This window comes from Tyto alba, unplaced genomic scaffold (genome assembly GCF_018691265.1).
Source record: "Tyto alba isolate M040663 unplaced genomic scaffold, T.alba_DEE_v4.0 Super-Scaffold_20, whole genome shotgun sequence".
NCBI classification, from domain to species: Eukaryota; Metazoa; Chordata; class Aves; order Strigiformes; family Tytonidae; genus Tyto; species Tyto alba.
This window is the reverse complement of record NW_024881283.1, coordinates 4,935,519-4,957,186: the sequence shown is the minus strand read 5'-3', so window position 1 is coordinate 4,957,186 and position 21,668 is coordinate 4,935,519. Positions and strand designations below refer to the sequence as shown.

Sequence of the window (21,668 nt, the reverse complement as noted above, 5' to 3'; positions counted from 1 at the left end):
CCATGTGACACCTCCAGTAAGGAGACCTGAGGCCGAAATAATCCTGCTCTCTTACATTTGAGAATGTAAGAGGGACATACTTGCACATTATTCAAAAAAATACTAACATTTGCCCTTTGCCATTACAATATCCTGTATAACTGTATGTCAAAAGCATTTGTACCACACAGCCTCACAGATCAGAGCTGAAATTCATACAGGAGCTCTTCTCTTGCAGAATTATAAATTACAATAAAACCCTGCTTCCTTTCAACCATTTTTTTTTCTTGTTTTTAAGCCACTATTATTTGACTGGAAGAAATTATGAAGGGGAAAGTCCTTATCCTGTTAAAGTCAAGCACCTGGCAGGGATAGAAAGACAAGGCTAATGAACAGGACTAAGATATCTCTGAGGTTTTAAAATAAAGATCACATAAGCTAGTATGATCCACAGAAAAATCTGAAAGCAATTTCCAATAGGAGCCATCAATTCTTCTGCATATGCAAGCAACTAATGCACTCTTACAGCAATTTAGTTGGTAACATTTGTTTTCATCTGTGGCACAGGGACCTAAACCCTGATTTAACTTAAATGATGCGTAGGTAGTTAGGTTCACATCTAACAACCTCTTGAAAATGACTTCTATACTCACAGATTAAAAAAGAATAAAAAATAAAAAATAAAAAAAAATACATCTATAAAACCAAAATACTGCTGAACGCCAGGCAAACATGACACCACACAGAGACACAAGATACAATTTTCTTAGATCTCCTGGGCACTGCAGAAGTGGCAGCTCCCATGAAACCCCTACCTGGCATCCCTGCTGCCAGCCCTTGTCCAAAGGCAAGGGCGGAATTGACGGCTGCAGCAGCCACCAGCGGATCAGTCTGCTGTCCCTGCTGGTTCTGATTTGGGGTCAAAGGACGCTGACTGGCTCCTCCGCGGAGGACCTGGAGAAGACAGAGGAACATTGATCTGTTTATTTTGGGACCCAGGAGCAAGTCACAATCACCAGACACTTGCAGAAGCATCAGCAGCAATCTACTTGAAGTTCTTGCACAGCTAGTGTGTGACGATCCCTCCCCTTCACTCAGGACAGAGCTGCCTTCCCCACCACAGGCCCTGGCACTACCACCACGGGGAAATGCTGAAGACCCAATTTAAATAACACATCCCCTCTCAGGCTTACCGAGCATAACCTGGAAGCACTTCATCATCAGAGCTCTTTCATTTCTTGATATACCTTCAATACCCATCCTTTATTAGAAGTGTTTGCAAGCCATCTGCCCCATCCCAGATAACATTTGGTCTTTGCCACAAAAGCACTGCTGAAAGCCCACTGGAGCAGAAATCTTTAAAAGCCTGACTTCAGAGCTGGGGGCTGATGACATGAGGTGACATGGGTTTTTCCAAGCTGCCAGCCCCCATAGAAAACAGCAACCCCGTGACATGACACTTACTCACTGGAAATAATGACCAAAGATCACACGCTGCCTTTTAGATGTAGCTCTCGTGGTTTAAGCACATGTTGCTCTCAAAAGGGAAGATGGCAAACTGACCTTTCCTGTAATTACCTGTGACAGGCTTTGTTTGCAAAAGCCTTTCACCCCAAGTGGTGATGCAAGAGTCTGCACCCACCAGAGAGGTCAGCTTATTAAAAAAAGCCATCCTTTGGTACTCAGCATGCCTCACTGAAAAAAGTAACATCGTGTGTGTCACCCACTAAAGTTATTAAAAGGAAAAAATGACTTTGTGTACTGAGAGACTGGGAGAGGATCCTGAAGTTAAGCGATTTAGACGTGCATCCCAGAGTTTGCTATCGCTGTCAAAGCCTGAACATGAACTCTTCAGCCTAGGGAGTCTCACAAGTTGCAGCTGCTTGGTAAGCACACACTGTGCAAGGGCACTGCACAGAATATAGGCAATGGATGGCAGGCTGCAGGAAGTGAAATGTTGGTGTTTTTTATAAATATGCTATTAAGATGTCATAAGCATCACAAATCAACTGTCCATAATTGTCGCTCTAGGCTTCCAAAACATTTGTCTCAGCACTTCTTAGAAAAATTTCATCCAAAAAATACACACTGTATCCTCTTTCAGATGGAAGGTTTGCATTAAAAACAATACCCACGATCCCCACTCATGCCTGTTTCATGGCTACAAAAGCAATGAAAAACATTATAAAGCCTACTGATGACTGGTATTTTTTATTTTAATAGCCTATCGTAGCACACATCTTCCTGACGGGGAAAGGCTCCCAGTTTGAATGGCAAAGCATAAATGGCTTTAACACACTCTTAATGCCATTTTACCTGTGCGCATGGGTGTGTGCAGGAGGTCTGTTCAACACACTCCTGTCTGTGGCCTGCCAGGTGGGGAGGTTTGATGATTAACTTTGTCAAGAGCAGAGTTCTCCCGATTACCGGTCCAGAATCGTTGGTGTGAAACATCACTGCTTTTATCATCTGAAAAGGCCTTATAATACTACCAAACACTAATTTTTGCTTTAGTTTTCAAACCAGAAGCTAATAAATTCAGCTGCCAATTGCTGTCTTCTACAATTGCTCTCTCAAACACAGAAGGACCAGAAAGGAAGGCTCTGTGTTACTATGAGAAAGGAGCCGACTCACTTTTCAGTAGGATAACGAACCATTTTGTTTCACAGCAGGAAGTGCTGTGGGATAAAGGCCGATAAAACTGTACAAAGCCAGTGTCAGACGAGGACCAGCACTTAACAAATACCAGACAAACTAGCTGGGGTTGTGCTGGAGAGCCAACCAGGTAATCGAAGCCCGAGTCTGGTTCTTGACATCCATCCTACGGGCCCTTCCGAGGCCTGGAAGGAGAACAGCAGACTATATCCAACTGCATGTCCAAGGGGAACAAGAAACAGAACAAGGACGGGGGATGCCTCTCATCCTTCTAGCATTTAACTTGACTATACAGGCTTAGCAACCATCAGCTTAGTCTGAAAGTCTGGATTATTTTTTTTTAAGCACTGATTTAAATAGCAAGTTAACAATCTACACTCCCATACAACTTCATAAAATATTCAGGATGTTTTTTTGTTATAGTAAAGGAAGAAAATTATTGTTCCCTATTAATTCTCATACCAGTCTTTCAGTTTTCACCTTCTGCTCCAGCAGCTGCTAGGTTCACATTTGTGTCTTCTGCATCAGAGGTACAACTATGATTAAACACCAGACTTTTACAATGCTTATTTTACCTAACTGAAATTAGGAAAATTAACCTAGTTAAATTCCAAGGGAGGGCGAGGGGGGAGGAGAACCACCAAAAGTGAACAAGAACTTACAGTGATTCATCACAAAGACACATAACAATTTTCAACAAAAGAAAAAAGTTCCCCTTATCAGCCCCCAGTGTGACCCCTTCATTTATAAAAAAAAAAAAAAAAAAAAAAAAGCAAAATGCCACTTAAACAAGATAGCTGTCTCAATATTCACCTCTAACACACTTATAGGGGTAACAGTAGATCATAAGAAAAACCTTCATTAACTTAATTTTCTTCTTTTAGGTGTCAAATTCTCCAAATTTTTGTGCAGACTAAAGCAAAACAGCTGCATAGTTCACCTTATAAAAACAGCAAATTCAATGTTTTCTTTTTGTACTCATCTTTTGTCTTCAAGTCCTTACTTGGATATCAAACTAATTAATTTTGCTGTTATTTTGACCCTTTAAAGCTAGTCTTCACTATACTGCATCCTATACTAGACACCACCCTGAAGATAAGAACATACTTACTGACATTTAGTATTTGACACACATTATCATCATCTCCATGGCCTTCAAATTGCAAGATGATGATTTCCACTCGCATGCCAACGGCACGTGTTTGCTACTGCATCACTCAGTGTTCACAAACTGATTAGATTATTTGTTTTCCAAAGCATTAACACGTAATAATTCATCACCAAAAAATATGCGTGCTATATTCTGTGTTTGTGATGCAGAAATGACATAACAGATGTATAGATGTTTCTTCTCCTTTTTTAAGAGAGTTCAAGGGCTCTTCTCCTCGATTACAATTGAGTGTCAGGAGTGGTCACTGAAAAAAAGTCAGGATTCTTCAAAGCTGCTGTGTTCCCTGTAAATGACTTGATGTGGCAAGCATCCTACCCCTTACCTGTTGTTGGCCCTGCTGGGTTTGCTGAGTGGTCTGCTGATTTGCTGAATTAGTTGCAGCGGCAGCCGCGGCAGCTTGCTGCTGGAAGAGGCTGGCAGGATAAACTCCCCAGGGCGTAACTCCATAGTACTGGTGAGGGACAACTGCTGGGCCTAAAATGCGAAGGGAATCAGAGTGAGCTTCTGTAGCGTGACAAGCATTACACAGCAAACCGTCGCCAAAAAACACCTGCTCATCATGTTTGGTTTAACAAATCCTATTTCAAGGTGATCCGCTTTAAATCCTTTGCAAATACAGAGGGATTCTGGCATTTGTATTATTAGTTTTTTCAAAAGCTTAGAAGTCAGACCTGAAATTTCATCTTTACTTGCTTTTACCTTATTGGCTGAGGTCAAATTCTGCTACCCGTGATCCTGTTGAAATTCCACATTTTTATTGTTATGCTCTAATTTTATAGTGAAGGAAAAAAACTTTATCTCTAACCAAAAGAGAAGGAAACTTGTTTAAGCACAGAGATATAAAAGTCTCTTCTAATCTCAGCTGACTTTCAGAGCTCAATAACATCTAACATTTAGCTCCCCGATAAATTAAAAAAAACCCCTTTGCATCTGGATAGCATCAATTCTCAAGTGTTTAAAATATTATTTTTCTAGCCACTCAGTCCTACTTTGCAAATGCAAAGCACCATAGAAGAGGCTGTATGATCCTGTATCTCTTCACACTCCATCCTCCTCCTCCAACTTAAGAGACTTATTAAAAAAAAATAATCTTGGAGAGCATGAGAAAAAGCATAACTTTTGAAGATTCATTGTATTTAACCAAGTCTCAGGACACCACACACTTAATTTGGTGATAGCAGAGTGGCAGCCTATCTTTAAATAATTCTGGTTGGCATAATGCTGAGGAAGCAGCGAGTGCTCTGCACTGAGTGGTGGAGTCCCTCCCAACAAATAACACATGTGAATCCAATAATATTTTTAATATGTCTTTTCTATATCTTTTGGAAAGGTCAGCAGAAAAGTAGAAGTTTCAAATACATCACCTATCCCACGGGTTCCCTCCCCACAGTAGGAGTAACTTATGGCATGCTAGCCTTTTTAAGGTAGAGTGCCACAGTTGTATTTGACACTGTAGAATAAACAAGTCTTTTGTGAATTTGAACCACACACTTGTTCTTATATGGAGTAAAAATAGCTTCTATTTTAAGGGAGATGGCTAGCATTTGATGGTCCTAACCAAGCCATTTTAGTACTGCTGTTAGTTACGTCTTACAGTAAGACACTGCAAGGAGAACAAGTATAACACACAAAGACTATGAGTGTTTGTTGCAAGAGACTTAAAAATATTCCCTCGCAAAATAAGGGATGACAATAAAATAGAAGATGCAAAAAGACACTATTGAGAGTAAGCTTGGGTATGACAAGGGAGAAAAATCCAGGAAGTACTTTTTTCTTTTTATTTTTTTTTATACAGTAACATCTGTTTGTCTCAAATGAGCTACTACATAATGCAAAAGCAATCCACTGTGCAGCAGTCTGGATCTCAGCCTGGATGAACTCCTGCTCCCACAATCAATACTGCAGACTGGTGAGATTCAGCAACACTTCAAGATATTAATTTAATATTTAATCAAATATTAAGTTCATATTTCAAAAGTGTAACAGTTATTCTCCTTTATTATTTTGTTTTCAACCACTGTGCTTTCCCCAAATTTAGGGCTCTGTAGCATCATTCACACACACGCCCAGCTCTATGTGCAGCAGGCAGATGGTACAGGTAGCCTGTTGTCTAAGGCCAGGCACTTCAGCGATACACACCGAACAGTCAGATTTGTATCTCACACTAAAGCTCTGCCATGAAATCCACCCTTGCTGAATTTATTGTGTACCATCAGTCAGAGAAGATGACTTCTCTGTCTTACTCAGATTTGTCCTGGAGCAGCAACCACTTATTTCTTACCTTCCAATCTGGGAATTCACAAGCAGTCGTAGCTAAAATTAAAAAAAACTGCAGAAAATTAATCAGTCCCACAACGCTACTGAAAAAAAACTGCAGAAAATTAATCAGTCCCACAACGCTACTGCCTATCTTAACCTAAGTAGTTACAGACACCTAGCTAATCAGTGGATTATCACCTGTCTGTATTCAGTCAATGCAGATCAGACCCCAGCTGCTAAGGTGCTCCTCCACTCAACAGGAAAATAGTTGGTTGCAACAGCTCCATTTTCTGCAAGTAACTGGTCTGTGTTTGCCCCTAGGCTACTGGGAAGTTGCTGCAGTACCCTTTACCTGGGCAAAATTTGGGCATCTCGACAGGTTATTTTAATCTCAGTTCTAATTATCAAACAAGCATAGTCTAGATGGGTTTCTTTTCCTAGTCAGAGGTTGCTCATCACATCTGCAAAAGCCTCAGGTGTTTAAAGAAGAGGAGACAAAGTCTTTGAAGTTTGCAGGCAGCTAGGCTTAAAAGAGCTGCAAGTCTGGCTCAGCTCATTTGAACACATGGTGAAGCTCATTATTGAACAGTGTTCTCAGTGAGGGCAAGTGTGTCATCATTGCCAGACTTAAAGACACACAAAGTGTTTCTTTACTTCAGGAGATATTGCACCTGCTTTTACACTTATTAAAGATACACATACATAAGAAGGCACATTCTAGTGCCTTTGAAATCAAATATTCCCACTGCTATGTCTCACACATTGGCCACAGACACCCACAAATATTCCTTTCGAGAAACATTAGCAAATCCATCTGTAAGTGTGTTCATAACAAAATTTTTGCTTTTAATCTCAGCCTTCACTCTCAAATCTCTGTAAGCAGAAGCCAGCTCTCTGCAGGAACAGCCAGCCCCCTCTTGTGAAGGATGAGGACGTACTGATCACCAGGTTAACTGGCCTCAAGAACCTCAAGTCTGAGAACAAGGCCGCAAATACCAACTTTATCAAATATTAGCGACCTGTAGGCTCATCACTTCACAGTTATCAGTCGGGCAACTGCAGATATCCACGAAGTGGTGTCTTTGTACAGAGAAGGGTGAGAAAGAGTTGAACCCCAACAGCTGTGGTGCAGCCCCATGCAAACCCTGCCGTACAGTGCCTGGGGCCCGCACAGACCCAGGAGAAGCACCCGTGCATGACACCGTGGCCCAGGCGGCTGGGGAAGAGCCAGCTGCACGTGCTCCCCCGGCCCCGGGTCTAGGCACCATGCATGCTGCATCCATACCTGTCGCCAACTCTGAGCTGAAGCCCCAGATGAATGAGGCTTCTAAGAAACCCAAGCTTGTGAAGCACAGTGCAGACATCCAGACCAACTCTACCTTCAGTCTAGGAGCACTGTGTTTTTCCTGCATGCAGATTATCCCAGCATCCACTTCTCTACAAAGAAAAAAACACTTTTCTACCTGTAACACACCACCTCAGAGGGAATCAACATTTCCCAACTTGGCTTACAAAAGGCAAGATTTTTTTCTTTGAGTGACATCTTTCTCAAATGATAGAAGGCAATTTCACAACATATTTTAAAGAGAGCAGTATCTTCCTCATGGTTTAAACTCACAAGTGATTTTTTTCTGGAGTCTAGGAAGCCTTTCCCTCTGCATTCAAATTTGTTCTTTAAAATGCTATTATTGTTGGGAAGAAAAGAGTATTATCACAGGGCTGACAGTCTTACAATCATGAAAAAGCTGCCATAACAACAGAATCTTAATTGACAGAATTATCTCCACCATAAAACACAGAAAAGTTTCCCCTCCACTCTAAGACTATGAACAATAAACTACAAACATCTCTAAATGCATTTCTTCCACCTCATAAACTTCTCCAAGTCCCCCCAATCTAACACTCCCATAGGCATCAAGGAAGCCTTCTGAGTTTATACATAACTCTAATTATCTAAATTGCCCCACGCCCCTTCAGCCCTGCAATCGGTCATTACAGAGAAAAGGCTTTTGAAACAAACTGAGATGGACAGAAAAGGCACTTTTCATAAAACAAACAACAACAAGGAGTGAAGTTTGTTATATTGCCATTTCTAGCTGTTTGGGTCCAAAACCTACGAGATGGATGAAGTAATTCATATTTCTCAGTGGTGTTACACTAAGTACATTGCAGCACATTACACATTCTTTTGTTTTGCTTTCAAGAGTCAAACTTTAAAAATTATTCAAGTAGGGAACCTGATGCCAAGTTTTGGGATGCTTTAGGTATCCTGGGGTATGCTAACTTCTAGTTCAAATTTATAAAGCCCTAATCAGATATTCAGGCAGCTTTAACACTGCTAAGGGGGGGGGGGGGGGAAAGTTGTTGCAAACACACTTGCCATTTCTTACAGATCTGGCAGCAGTTACATGTGGTCTTTCTGTGACATCAAGATGCTGACCTCCTGCTCCACTGAACTTCAGTGTGCTACCAGAATGAGGACTAGCTTTAGAAGCACTGAGGTGATGCAAAAAGGCCAACCAGAAACTCTTTTATAGCATTCATTTACAGAGCACCTCTTCAGACTGTCACTGGAATTGTTAATGTTCTAGCACCTCTTCCCTGGTAAGTCCTGACTGAAGCTTCCTACTTATATTAGCCACCAAGAGTTCAGGTCCTTCATTCACTGCCACACATTCATCATCACATGATAGTTTATCAAATCCTGGGCTATTAGAAATATCCCTGTACTCTAGCTTGTGGCTTTATTTAATCAGCGTCCTTTGTTTGCCAGCATGTTGTTACCTAAACTTAAACTTGCATTGTTATTATAGCAATCAGCATGCAAAATTCACAACAGCCAAAAAGTCCAAAGCCCATCTTCAAATGATAATCTTGCTTCTTTATGTACTTTAATATGATCCACTAAAAATGCTGTCCAACTGGGCAACAGTTGCTAAAATCCCATTTCACAGCTTGACCTGATACTGGCCTCAAAGCTTAAAAGCTAAGCAGTGGTTATGTAAAAGCTGTTAAACATGCCAAAAAGTCCCATACCAAACCACAACACTGTTTGGCAGAGCACTACATTCACATATAACCAACATTTTATGGTTTTGATTTGGTACAAGTTAACTCACAGTGGAAGAGATTTGCCTTGAGTATATAAATTGTAAGCGGGGTGTGGCAACCGTGTGCAGGTTTCACTAAAAATCACCACTACTCTGAACTAAGCAGTTTTTATTTAAAATGCAGAAGGCTTCCTCTCCCAGTGGCTCATGGAAAGAAAAGCATGGTTACAAAAATGCTTTTCTGAAAGTACATTCTTCCTTTGTCCTCAATGTTTAGGCAAGAACTTTATGGCATACGCAGCAAAAGTTCAACGTACAATGTGTTCTTCACACTGCCTGATAAGCTGTTTTACCGAGCTGTCATCTCAAGATACAACAATTTTGGCTATGACAGTTGGCAAGAATTTGGAAACTGATACATGAACGTTTAGGAGAAAGATCTTGCACAAAGACAAGAGCCACCATCTTTGCCTGCCATCTGGAAAACTACATATTCATAGTCTAAGCCTCACAGCAGATATGGGATGTTTTTACCTAGAGAACCTAAAAAGCATAACTTCTTAACAGGCTCTAGCAAAAGGGAAAGACATCATTTGCAGGATGCACTACAGTAAATCAGGCTAAACAGCAACAAGATATAACTTTCTTGCAGGAAAACACATTCTCCATGTTTCTAGCATTTAATAAGTATATTTTCAAAGGTATCTCTCACTACTGTCAGTTACCAAAAAAACCCAAACATGTAGCAACATTCATGTCTGCAAGTGTTTCATTTCAGATTTGCTCTGCCTGTTTATCCTCAACAGAAAGAGCCCACAGCAAGTGTTATACAAGAATTATCACATTTCATCTAAAGAAAATAGGGTTTCCAAGACGAATTCTGTTTCATCTTACTGATATACAATTATCCACAGAGATCACAATGTACTAATATTTCATTTCCACAATCACAGACTTAAGAGCAGTTTTGGTACAGAAAATGGTCACAAATACACAGACAACTGGAAGCATCTCACCTAATGTTGCAGCTGCTGCAAGTCCGGCTGCGTACGGATCTGTTCCTGGCGGAGCGGCGCTGATGATGTATGGATTGGGGACAAAGGCAGCAGGAGCTAAACCTGCTGAAAACATACCTGTCAGTAAAAACAAACTTAACTAGAACTGAAGCCCTACCAAAATATCTCTGGCTACCTGGCTGGCAAACACAAAAACTCAGGTCGCTTTAGTACTTTTAAGCTTTTTACAGGTTGCTTTCTATAGGGAGTGAGCAACCACTGCTTAACAGAACAACCTACAGAGGATATGGTTTACATAAAAGAAACCTAATCCTATGGATGCAATGCCCCTAAGAAAAGCTGAAGTGGTCTCTATATACCCATACTTGCTCAGGTGTCTCTGCAGCACAGGCACACCCTTACTGTTTAGGTGACTATTAACACCAGCTAGATATTAATATTCTCCAATGGCTTCTTACTATTCTGTATTTTCTATAGCGAGTTGATCAAGAACCAATTTCCCCTACTTTCCGAGTTCCATGCTCACTATGCAATACCAGTACTTCATTTAATTAGTTTGGAAGGAGCTCAGGAGTGCCAGGCAACATTGCAGGGCACTATCACTGCCCTGTAGGCATTACCTTCCTCTGCAAGGGAACAGTTTAATCATTAGAGAAAACAGAGAGGGGTGTGGAGGGGAGGTGAAGGGGAGTAAGTTAAAAAGCTCAATCATTTTAATTCAGGTCTACCCCTGAACAGCAATAAGCACACAAATGCACTGTAAATAGTTTGGAGAGTCCCAACACATTTGTATGGGGCTTTCTGGTAGGAAGAACTACCACTTAAATTGCCTATTGTGCTAGAAACGTTTAACCCTAAAATAGTTTAATCATCCATGTGTAGCCCCTTCTACAGTTCTCCTGGTTTTCTATGCACAGGATTAAGTGCTTTCTTCCCAGTTAATCTATACTGTTGTAAGAATATGAATCATGTGTTTGCATAAATTACATCTTTAACTTAAAGTCAGATCCCAGGCAGCTGAACCACAGGAAGCACATTCAGACATATATTGAATCGTGCATTTTTTTTCCTTCACTTCACTGTGCCACTTACCCTAATTCATGCCTCACTCAGAGCAAGCAAGTACTTCAAAACACTCTCATTATTGAACAGCACTCTCAGCTAGGGTAAGAGTGTCATTTCTGCCAGACGTGAATGCTCTAGAGCTTTTAAACCGTGCAAGGCACCTCCAGAATTTAAGTAAATCTTCAAGCAACATACTTCTGCTTGCGTGTCAATTACCAGTTGCAAAAACACATTTAGGATTCTCTAAAACCTACCAACTTTCTTCCCTCATATTTTCCCTATGTATTTTGTGGATTAACAGAAGTTCAGTAAAATGTAATATATTAAGTGCAAGACTTACCTATGTGAGGCTGATGAGCAGCTGCCAAGGCGTACTGCTGCTGCTGTGCTGCTGTTAGCTGTTGAACAGCAAGTGCATTCGGTCTTTGGAACAGCTAAAAGGACAAAAGCACAAATATGGTCCTTTACTCATGCACAAAAAGCATTCCCTTACTTCCTTTTAAAGCAATTCCTTTACACTAGATTTATTTTCACAACTACAGACACTCCTCTTTAAAGGGAAGCATTTCAAAAGGAATTGGGAAAAAAAAAAAAAAACAACCAACAACAACAAACCCCCTCACTTTTGAAATCAATTGCCCATGATAATTCACCTGAAAAAGAAATATATTTCTGAAGCACAGCTAAACCACAGCCAGTGTTTTCTCTGCTATTCTCTGCACTATGCCTGAAAGCCATTTTTTCCCCAACTCCTTCTCAAACACACAACCTCTAACCGCAGCCTGTGGATCACTAGTAACTGCCACAAGCACTTCCAGATCTTCAACAACATCGAGTAGAGTGAAATCGCAGTTATACCAGTACACAATCCATACAACTCTCCCAGATGGTCTGAAGTGGCAAGCGGGACGGCAGGCGGGCTGCAGAGTGAGCTGTGGGAAAGATGATACACTTGAGATGGCTTCAGAACCAGCTGAAGAGCCATCAGATGGGATGCCAGGCTCAGGAGCTCACAAACCCCTGGACAAAATGCCTCCCTCACCTGCCAGCCGCCCATCTCCAGCATCGCCTACGTGAATCCAGGCAAGAAGTGTAAATTCTTCTTTGATCACAGACATAAGTCAGGGGATTTTCTGGTTAAGTCATCCAACATATATACAAATTTGCCAGCTTACAGCTCTCTTCAATCTTAGGGAGCAATGAGCAGTGTTATTGAGAACAGTCATTCTCAATAAGAAAAAAAAGGGAGGATTACATTATTCTTAAAGTATTTTTGCTTAGGGTCTCTTATTTTTTCATTCATCCAGGTCCTTACTAAAAGCTTACTTCCCCAGTTTCTTATGTCTCCACCCAAGTGAAACACTCCCTGAATCAATCCATTAGCAGACCATTGCTCTGCTCTAATTAAGACCTTTAAGAATACCAAGATGAAGAGCCACTCTGAAACTATCCAGAAGCAATGTTCATTGCCACTTACTTCCAAAAGTGATCATTTCTGAAGTGTGAACAACTTCACAAACCACTGTGATAAATGTTTTCTCTCTCCACTCACTTGGAAAAAATAGGCCTAAATGCCATACAATTTTCACACCTATTATCTCTGCCCTCCTTTCAGACAAGACAAGTGAGCTACTTCAGCTGTCAGAAGCAGCAATAATAATTCTGCCCAAATTTTTGGCAGAAACTCACAACCATCAAGAAGCAGCACAGAATCATTTAGAAAATTAGGGCTGGTTTTTTTCTTGGTTTATTTTTTTTTTTTTTTTAGACAAAAATTGGAGTTGGTTCTCCTGAGAGCAGGATGAGCAACAGCGCTGTTTAGGCAGACATCTGAAAAAAAGATGGGTGATAGTCTACCTCTATTTTTTTCGCTTTTTACAAGTTCAGGAGGAGAAAAAAAAACATCTAAGGGATCAGTATCAGACATAAGATGTAGAAACTCATCACTTAGGGGATCCAGAATTGATCTTCTGTGCGCCAAAAACCTAGTCACAACTGTTTTCCCCAAAGATTGCTCACCCTGTAAGACGTTGGGGCCCCTCCATATATCCAGGGAGTATCATAATGCTGCTTATGGAGAAACACATCAAATCCACAGTTGCTTTATTACCTCCCTGGACCTAACATCAGGAGGGCCATAAAACACTCCTGGCAAGTCTTTATGCAGAACATACATTTTTTTTTTCCTCCCTCCCTTTTTTAAACATGTCATTCAACAATACTTCATGCGTACCCAAAGTTGAGTGCTTGTAAGAGGTGTAATCTTTGTTAATCATCTGTCATTAGTAGCTGGATCAAATGCTCTACTGACAATTTTTAGATTAGAAAAGCAAGGACATCATGGACAACATGACCTACAGAAAATGGAAATAGGGATACTGGCTCTGTAGGAGACTCCAGCAACATCTCATTCACTAGCCAGCATCAGCAGATATGGGGAAAAAAAAATCTCCTCCCCTAAACCACTTCACTGCTGGGCATAGACACATCTAGAACAGCCATCCTTGTTTTTGTGGTCTACATTTATACCGAGTTCAGCAATCCAATATTTCAGCTTTCTTTACCTACAACACTTCACTAAATCCTTTAATTTTCATATTGTTTTGCATCCCTGGGATCTGTTTTTCCAGTCTGGTTGGATCATTAGTTGCCCGTCTTAAGGGCAAAAAAACACCTTCTCTGAAAATACTTTTTCTCAGTTTACATGTGTGATAATTTCCACAACTCCCAAATGCATCCCAATGATCCATTTTTAAATTAGAAGTACTAGCAAAAAAAAATACACAGCTACTCAAAAGTATGACTATTTCACCTGCTGCTGTTGTACTTTTTGTTGTCTGCTTTCTCTCTCCCCTCTTGTGAGCACAGCTGATGACTGCTAAATTTGACTTCCAGACATAAGAAGTACCCACAAAAGCTTTGTGCATTTTTTTTTGCTGAAATCAAGCCACAGTATCCCAAATGCTCTGCAAATGGCTGCTGTCAGCAGCTGTTCAAGTTTACCTAAAGACTCAAAGAGGAAGATTGAAAAGATGCTCCTTTACCTAAAATTACTGGTATAACAGAAGGGAAGAATAAGGAACAGAGTGGCTGGGCAGAGTCCTTTCATCTGCTCAATAAAATCACTGAGAGCATGTCTGCATCCTCAAGTCAAAAAAAAAAAAACAAAAAAACAAAAAAAAAAACCAAAACTAAAGACATAGCTCCAACTCAGTGACACTTACTTTCTCAGACAGTATTCTTGAGTTTCTTTAAAACCATATGCAAATGTTCTGTATTCACACTGTGTTACAAGCATCAGGAAGGGCTGAATTCCTACTGTCTGCAGCAGACCTCCTCTCAAACCTTAACAGAGTTTCCCTTCTAAAGAAAGGTCAGATAAATGTTGGTATCTAAGCCATGCACTCACCAGTGACTCAAATCAGCGACCTCTCCCTCTGCCCACTTTCAACTGCAGTTTCTGCAAACCCAGATTCTAGACTCAACTTACCGAGAAGAAACTCAGTGCGAACAGCTAAAACTTTCTGCAGCTGCAGCTTTCATACTGCCTGTAGCATATACAAGGAAGGGGAGCCAACAAAAACGGTAACAATTTCAGGCTTTACTTAGCCAGATAAGCCTCTATGCTACATGAGCTCCAAGAATCAACTCTACCTATTTAGGAAGAGTTATTACAGCCTCAATGCACTGTCTCCATCTGCTGACAGCAAAGACTATATTCCAAAAGAACAAAGCAAAAGTAAACACTCAAATAATAGCTTTTTGTCATCTTATCTGGAACCCTACTAGATAATATGAAACTAAGGTTAAACTATGTTAAATTGTGTTCTCTAGTAAGTGGAAAAAGAAAAAGAAACCTCTTCTTACAGGAGTATTAACTGGAATTTACAAAGTGAGGCTGAATTTATAAGAATGTATGCACAGAGCATTTTAGCCCATTAGAAATCACATTCAGAGTGAAAATCTACAAATGACTGACATGGTTTTGGAGTTTAGTCGGATCACCCAACATTTCAAAAAGCAAGGCTCTTTTCCTCTCTCACATGCATACACAAATGAAGTAGCATTTACAACACATGGGGGAGTTCATCAAGGGAATTCCAAGAGACCAGAACATCGCAGTCTGTGCTATACAGTTATAGGAACATTGTAAGATTAGATTTCTGTAAGCCAGTTTCTTCTGCAATATAAACATCTGACATCTCTAATCAGATTACACATGGCTAAGACCTTCCCTTCTTAATATTGCTTTTAGCTGTACTTGCTTGTAATCCCTTCAAAGTATATAACATTTCCCAACGGACCGAGAAAGACACTTTTACAGATGAGATCCTTTTGTTCAGGACATATTTTCTTCTGACAATTGAATGGAAAAAACTATACTGCCAAAGGACAGATTTCTTTCATACAGGCTATAACTGGCAGACAGTGAATACCAAGAAACACTGGCTGCTGGATAAAATATATATTAAGGAAATAAGTACAACTGTGAACCATTTAAACAAATGTGTGCTGAGAGGTCACATTTGGCAGAAGAGCAATTTCTTATCTTTAATACAGCACTTACGCTTACAAAAGCCTGTCATTTGCATTTACTGTAGGTGTAAGCAACTATTGCAACAAAGCTGAAACTTTAAAATAACAGTCCTTATTAAACAGCCCAGCCTTGCTTATTCTCAGCATGAGCTGGCTGAGAGCTAAGCATGCCAGAGCGCCTGGGTGGGCAGGCAGCTGTGCTCACAGCGCCAGGGCCTCCTGCTCCCCACCAAAACGTACAGTTCAAAGAAAGGAGAGAGAATTTCAGCTTCACAGGCAACCCAGCAGAAGGTTTTAAGCATGATTACATGGAAATGACATCAGCTCTACGTGGATATTACCCATCCACTTTATACAAAGAAAAAAGAAAAAAGAAAAAAACAAGCCTATCTACAGGGCCATCCAGAGCCAGAAAGCCATACTGCAATCCCTTCTGAAAAGAGCACACTTTCCAAGTCAGCCTTACTTCGAGAGTTTTTATTTCTAGCTAGGTGCAAGATGTGCCAAATTTTAGATGCTATTTTTAAAGGCTGGAAGAAACAAATAAAAAGTGCTTGAACTTGTAAATGAGGCTTAATTTAAATAAAATACACTAACAGACAAAACACAAATTACAGGCTTCACATTCCTGCAGTTATTTTCCCATACTAACGGTTCTTTGAAAAGGAGTTCACCTAGTTAGCTCTAACATATGGTTTTAAAAAAAATACACAAGTTTTTGTTTAAAACTAATTCTTGCATTCAAGGTCCTATACCAGAGAGTAAGACAAAGACTTGAAACTAGCTTCCCTCCCCTTTTTGAACTACACAGCAGCTATTTAGTTTAATCATTAAAAAATTTCCATCATTAACCTCCTAAACGTGCTATATAATAAAACAGACAATTAAGCTATAACACAGATATTTACGTTGCTTTTCAGACTACAATGTCTCTCTGAAGGTGGGCCTTTAGCACAAACTTGGCACGGTCTTCCCTCAATACAGAATGCCAAAAGGCTATTTTGCTAAAAAAGATCAGATATTTCAGGAAACCCAAGGCTAAGTTATATGCTCTTCAGATCAGCTACAACAAAGGATTTTATTCTTTTTTGAGGGATATCACAGTTACAGAAGGAAAGCAATAAAAGTTTACAACCGTTACCCAAACTAGCAGAAACAGGAGTAGATTATGAGTCGATCATTGGATCTAGGCCCAGCATTCAAGAGAAGCCAACAGCAAAGCAAGGACTTGGGTTACTTGCCCAGGATGAGAAGCTTGGGCCGCTTGCGTGGGAGAAAAGGTCAAACAAACCCACTGGGCTGAGATAAAGTTTTGTAGTATTGGACTCTGACCTCAGGTTTTTATACCATGCTCAAGTACAAGCGAGCCAGTTTAAACTCATTATTACTTTAGTCTGCTCCAGTTGGGCACTGCAGAGATTCCAAAGCAGGGCTGCAACACCAAGGCCAAACAGCTGTTTGACCTTTAAGTCACTTTAAGGGCTCGAGGGTGGGGCGAGGGAGGCTTTTGTTTAGCAGTTTTTACTAATTTAAAGCTCTTCTTCAATGCAAACTTACTCAAGGTAAAAATGATTAATACACAGAAACGTGCTGTTTGATAGCTGCTGTTTATTAAAGGTCCTTAAGACGCTGTTCAGATGGCCATCTTAAGTAAATCTTCTGCCTCGAGGTCCCTAGGAGGCCACTTGCAGCACTCTACAGATGGCACAGGGATGATGAAACCGTTCCGTCTTCCTCTGTCCCTCTCCCCAAGACAAGAGCCTGAGCTCATGCTAACCCTGATACAATTCTGATGGAAACGGAGCAGTAGGGTAGGACCAATGCCCAACACTTTACCTGCTGTTGGGAATTGTAATCGAAGAGCCCCACGGTGGCTGCGGCCGAGTCCACAGGTACTTGAGTGCCAGAATAATCAAACTGAAGAGGCTCCATGCCAACGTGCTCCATGGGATCCAGAGGGACGCTCTGGGACTCGATATTGGAAAAATCCTCCACTGGCTTGGCACCATTAGTACTTGCCAGCTGGGCTAAGCCCTCTGATCCATTCTGGTTTGGACCCAGAAGATCTACTTCATTAGCAGAGTTCTGGCAATTACCAGGTGTACGGCTAGACAGAAAGAAAAGATACTTGTCACTAACCACGTCCATTGGATGCAAAGTCACACAACATTGATTAACAGCAACAGACACTAGTACTCACCAGAACTGCTTCCTCAAAGACCTGTTACAGTACAAATGTAAAAATCTTCAGTTTCTTTTTTCTCCTCAATTGAGAGAGTCAGAACAGAACAGGATTTCAAAAATGCCAAAGTTATTTTTTCATAAAGCTATTTGGTAGTAATTAACCATGTGACACTCTGGCACTGTATCTCACTTGAAACCTTTCTAAAAGTAGCTGCCATGCTCTCCTAATTACCTAACATAATCATGGGACTCAAGTGGGAAACGGTTCATCTCAGTGCAAGGGCCAGCAGTATGCGCCTCACTGCACATTTGCTCTTACAGTTTTCCTACGTGTCAACACAAGGCCCAGCCAGTAGGTAAGTTAGCAAGACATACAAATGCATTGATTACAACAATAGGTGCAAATTCTGAAAGCTTTAATCTCTTGAGAGCTACAAGGAACAAGTCCAAAACTCCAACTATAATTTAGATTAGCACATAAGCAGAGTCAACATCTTCAGTAGGTATTTCCATAGGAATCCCACACAGAGTAATTAAGAACAGGTGTGAAAATAAAACAAGATTACAATATACAGAACTCAGTCTGCACAGACTAGAGCTATCAGATGTTAGCCTCCACCTTCCCACAGTGCTTCCCAGTGCACATTTATAATATCCTTATAACACTGTTCAATGAGTCAAAGGCTTTTTCACTACAGCATGGAAATTCTTTAAAAAAAAAAAAGTGTGACACTGATTAATTATTAACTGATGGTACACGTACCTGAAGTCTTTGACATCTGCGTCGATTCCATTCTGCACAGGCAAACCATTTGTTTTATCCATCACATCCCCCTCCTCCTTCAGATCTCCTAATTTATCGCCATCAAATGTGCCCTTATTTTTCTTATCCCCTTTGTCATTCTCATCATTCTCTGCATCCCTTGGCCCCTAGGCAAAAGAGACATTATTTTAATAAGCTTAGTTTTCAGATCAATTTTACTTTTATTCCGAGATGGTAAAAAATCAAAGAAACATGTCACAGTAAAGTAAGCCACTTGCAAACATTAGTTCTTACAAATTAACATGTAAAAAGGCAAAATAGTCAATCATAATCAAAGAAATAAGGGAATTAGTTCTCACTCTTCCAAGAGAGGTTTATCTATATATTCAGTTTCTTTCATTTAGTAATTCAGGGTCTGCTTCTATAGGCTCTAAAAATCCCACCCCAAAATAATATTAAAGAAAACTTATCCAAATCCTTTTTCCAGATGGGACTTAGGCACTTCAAAATTAACTCAGGAACTTTCAAATATAACAGCATGTACTGAAGGTTTATAAATGGAATTATCGCTTCTCCCAGTGTCACTGTCTCAGTGTCAAAGACAAGTGCGTGTATTTGAGCAGAACAGGATCACCTTGGGTTTGAGGGGCATCATTGTGATTTGCACAGTGAATTTCAAGGTGTGGTTCAGTAAGAGCTCTCAAGTTAATCACTAGCTCAATCATCAGTTCATATAATCCTAAAGTACATCAGGGGTGGGAGGAGGGAGAAAAAAAAATATTAAAAAAGTATTTTTGTTCTGTTGAGCATTTTATGAGTAGTATTACATCTGCAGCATTTCTACCCTTAATGTCTGTATTTTATTTCACTTGGGAAAAGAATAAAGGGTGATTATGCCAGGGGCAGAGTTTTGAACAACAAAAGAGAGAAGAAAAACAACATAATTTATGATAAAAAACAGCAAGGGGCATATAAACATATTTATCAGAGACAGCTTTGGTGCTGTGACAGACATTCAAACCCTGTCTTCCACTTCATTTGAGGGAAAAGTACTCCATACATAACAGGGCATTTGAACCTTGTCTCAACTAAATCATTTTTCCATTCTAATTGGAGGGGGGATTTTTTTCCCCCCTATCTTTAGAAAAAAAAGATTATTTTAAAAGCAATCATCTTCTGATGCTTCTTAAAGAAAATAAAATCATGCTTCCTTAATATTAAAGAGCAGACTTGGAAATGCCAAATGTAAATACAAATTTGGAGCCCAAATTCTCAAGAACACAGTGCGATATTCAGCAGTGAGACCCTTCTTTTCAGCACTGGCATCCTGACTATCAATGCTGTGGAGCAGACAGCGCTCTAACCCCCAATTCAGATGATAAATTGGCTCCTTCCACTGATTGTTCATTTTTCAAAAATCATCTTTCTTAGGCTCAGGGTTCAACAAGGTTATCAGGTGCCCACTAATGAGGGACAGAAATAAATAGTATGGATGAAAGAAACCACAAATCAACTCCCAGAAGAGATGAGCACAGCAGTCTAACAGTAACAAGCCTACATCGCTTTCATGTTTTTCAGCAATTCCTAATCTAGCACTTGGCCGATGTGGTAGTGCTGAGATGCTGCCCCTTTTTCCCCACTACAGGGCTGGGGCTTGATGATGCCTCTCTCACCGCATCCTTAGATTCGAGGCAGCAGCAGCTGTGCTCCCTTCCCCACTCCACGAAGCACAGGGACTAATGCCATTTCTCCATAGAAAACGACATGCCCTTGAAAGCATTCCCCAGCTGGAGTGGCTTTTGTAGCTACATTACCTTTCTAGCATCATTATATGGAGCTTTTTGTTCTTAGCCAGCAACAAAGCAGCCACACACTCATTCAAAAACCACAGGTATATTTGCATACTTTTCCAACAGCAAGCTTAGATGGAGTGTTACTGCCAGTGCGCTTATCCGAAGAACCAGAGAATGTCAGCAACCTTCACATCCTTTACACCCACCTCCCATACTGCATCCCCTAAGTCAAGAACAACAGTTAAACTGCTAGCCTACCCACTTTTAAGATAGCTAGCTAAACTAAGAGCAAATAAAAGAAAGAAGAAACATCTGCCTTTAGGAATGGATTAACAAACAAACAAACAAACCAAGCAGCAAATGGAGAAAATAACATAATGGGAACTCAAATGTCAGAATCAGGCACACTTACAAATCCTCCTTTCCTTAGGCAGGAATCTCCAGGAGATGAGCTCAACACATACTCCACCATGCTAACTCCAAGTCCTCCACTCTCTGACCGTGGTGAAAGCACTGAGTTGACTTCACTATTCACATGAAACCCCTGACCAGGTCTTCTCTGAACCATAATTGGTTGGGAAACAGAGTGATCTGGAACAAAAACATGTGTAATTCTTATAAGTAGATCCAGCTATTCAAAAGAGGAAAGTCATTAAACACGTACTCTCTGGGGTCTTAATTGTACTAAGAAGTGCCAACTTTTTGACTCTAATGATGTCCATTAGAAAAAGCAGGATGGTTCTCATTTTTTAATTACTAGAACCTGTAAACCTACAAGCGGTAACTACATTTAAAGTCTAAAATTGTAAAATTTCAGAAGTTTAAGTCTCTAAGTAAAGGTTACAATTAAAAAAAAAAAACCCAAAGTTCTAGTTTTATTTTTAGTAAAACTCTTGCATTAATACAGTGAAAAAAACAGTCTTGCTCTGTCATTTAAAACATCATCCTACTGTTACACCAGCCTGTATTTGGTTTTTTGATCATATGAACTGCCACATTCATGTCATGATCAGAGTTTCTCTTAACTGCTACTTCCTCAAGAAAAAGTTTTTGAAAACTTAATTTTTCTTCCTCAGTCTCCAGCCCCATCCCTTTAACATCCCTGCTGCACGAAGGTTTGAGATCCAACCAAAATAGACTCAGGATACATGTCTCCAGGTCTTACAAGCTCTGCAAAAATTGCTGGCTGGGCAGGAG

At 40.3% G+C, this 21,668-nt stretch overlaps 1 protein-coding gene and 2 non-coding genes across 10 annotated transcripts in view; all 3 read right to left on the bottom strand.

Moving 5' to 3' along the window:
• PUM1 (pumilio RNA binding family member 1) overlaps positions 1-21,668 on the bottom strand; it is a 77,636-nt gene that overhangs the window by 23,210 nt on the left and 32,758 nt on the right. For 5 of the 8 annotated variants that reach the window (XM_042793501.1, XM_042793504.1, XM_042793503.1 and 2 more), the window contains exons 5-11: positions 20,884-21,062; positions 18,679-18,845; positions 17,568-17,838; positions 11,536-11,629; positions 10,131-10,247; positions 4,128-4,279; positions 795-933 (exon numbers count right to left, since the gene is read on the bottom strand). In XM_042793501.1, coding sequence (XP_042649435.1) covers positions 795-933; positions 4,128-4,279; positions 10,131-10,247; positions 11,536-11,629; positions 17,568-17,838; positions 18,679-18,845; positions 20,884-21,062 — 1,119 coding nt within the window. The remainder of the gene's footprint in view (positions 1-794; positions 934-4,127; positions 4,280-10,130; positions 10,248-11,535; positions 11,630-17,567; positions 17,839-18,678; positions 18,846-20,883; positions 21,063-21,668) is intronic. The other 3 variants (XM_042793506.1, XM_042793507.1, XM_042793505.1) reach the window with 2 other exon arrangements.
• Positions 6,607-6,690, bottom strand: LOC116960347. Its single transcript, XR_004406330.1, has one exon. It is a non-coding gene; the product is annotated as a small nucleolar RNA SNORD103/SNORD85 (small nucleolar RNA).
• Positions 11,234-11,319, bottom strand: LOC116960350. The gene has a single exon (XR_004406334.1). It is a non-coding gene; the product is annotated as a small nucleolar RNA SNORD103/SNORD85 (small nucleolar RNA).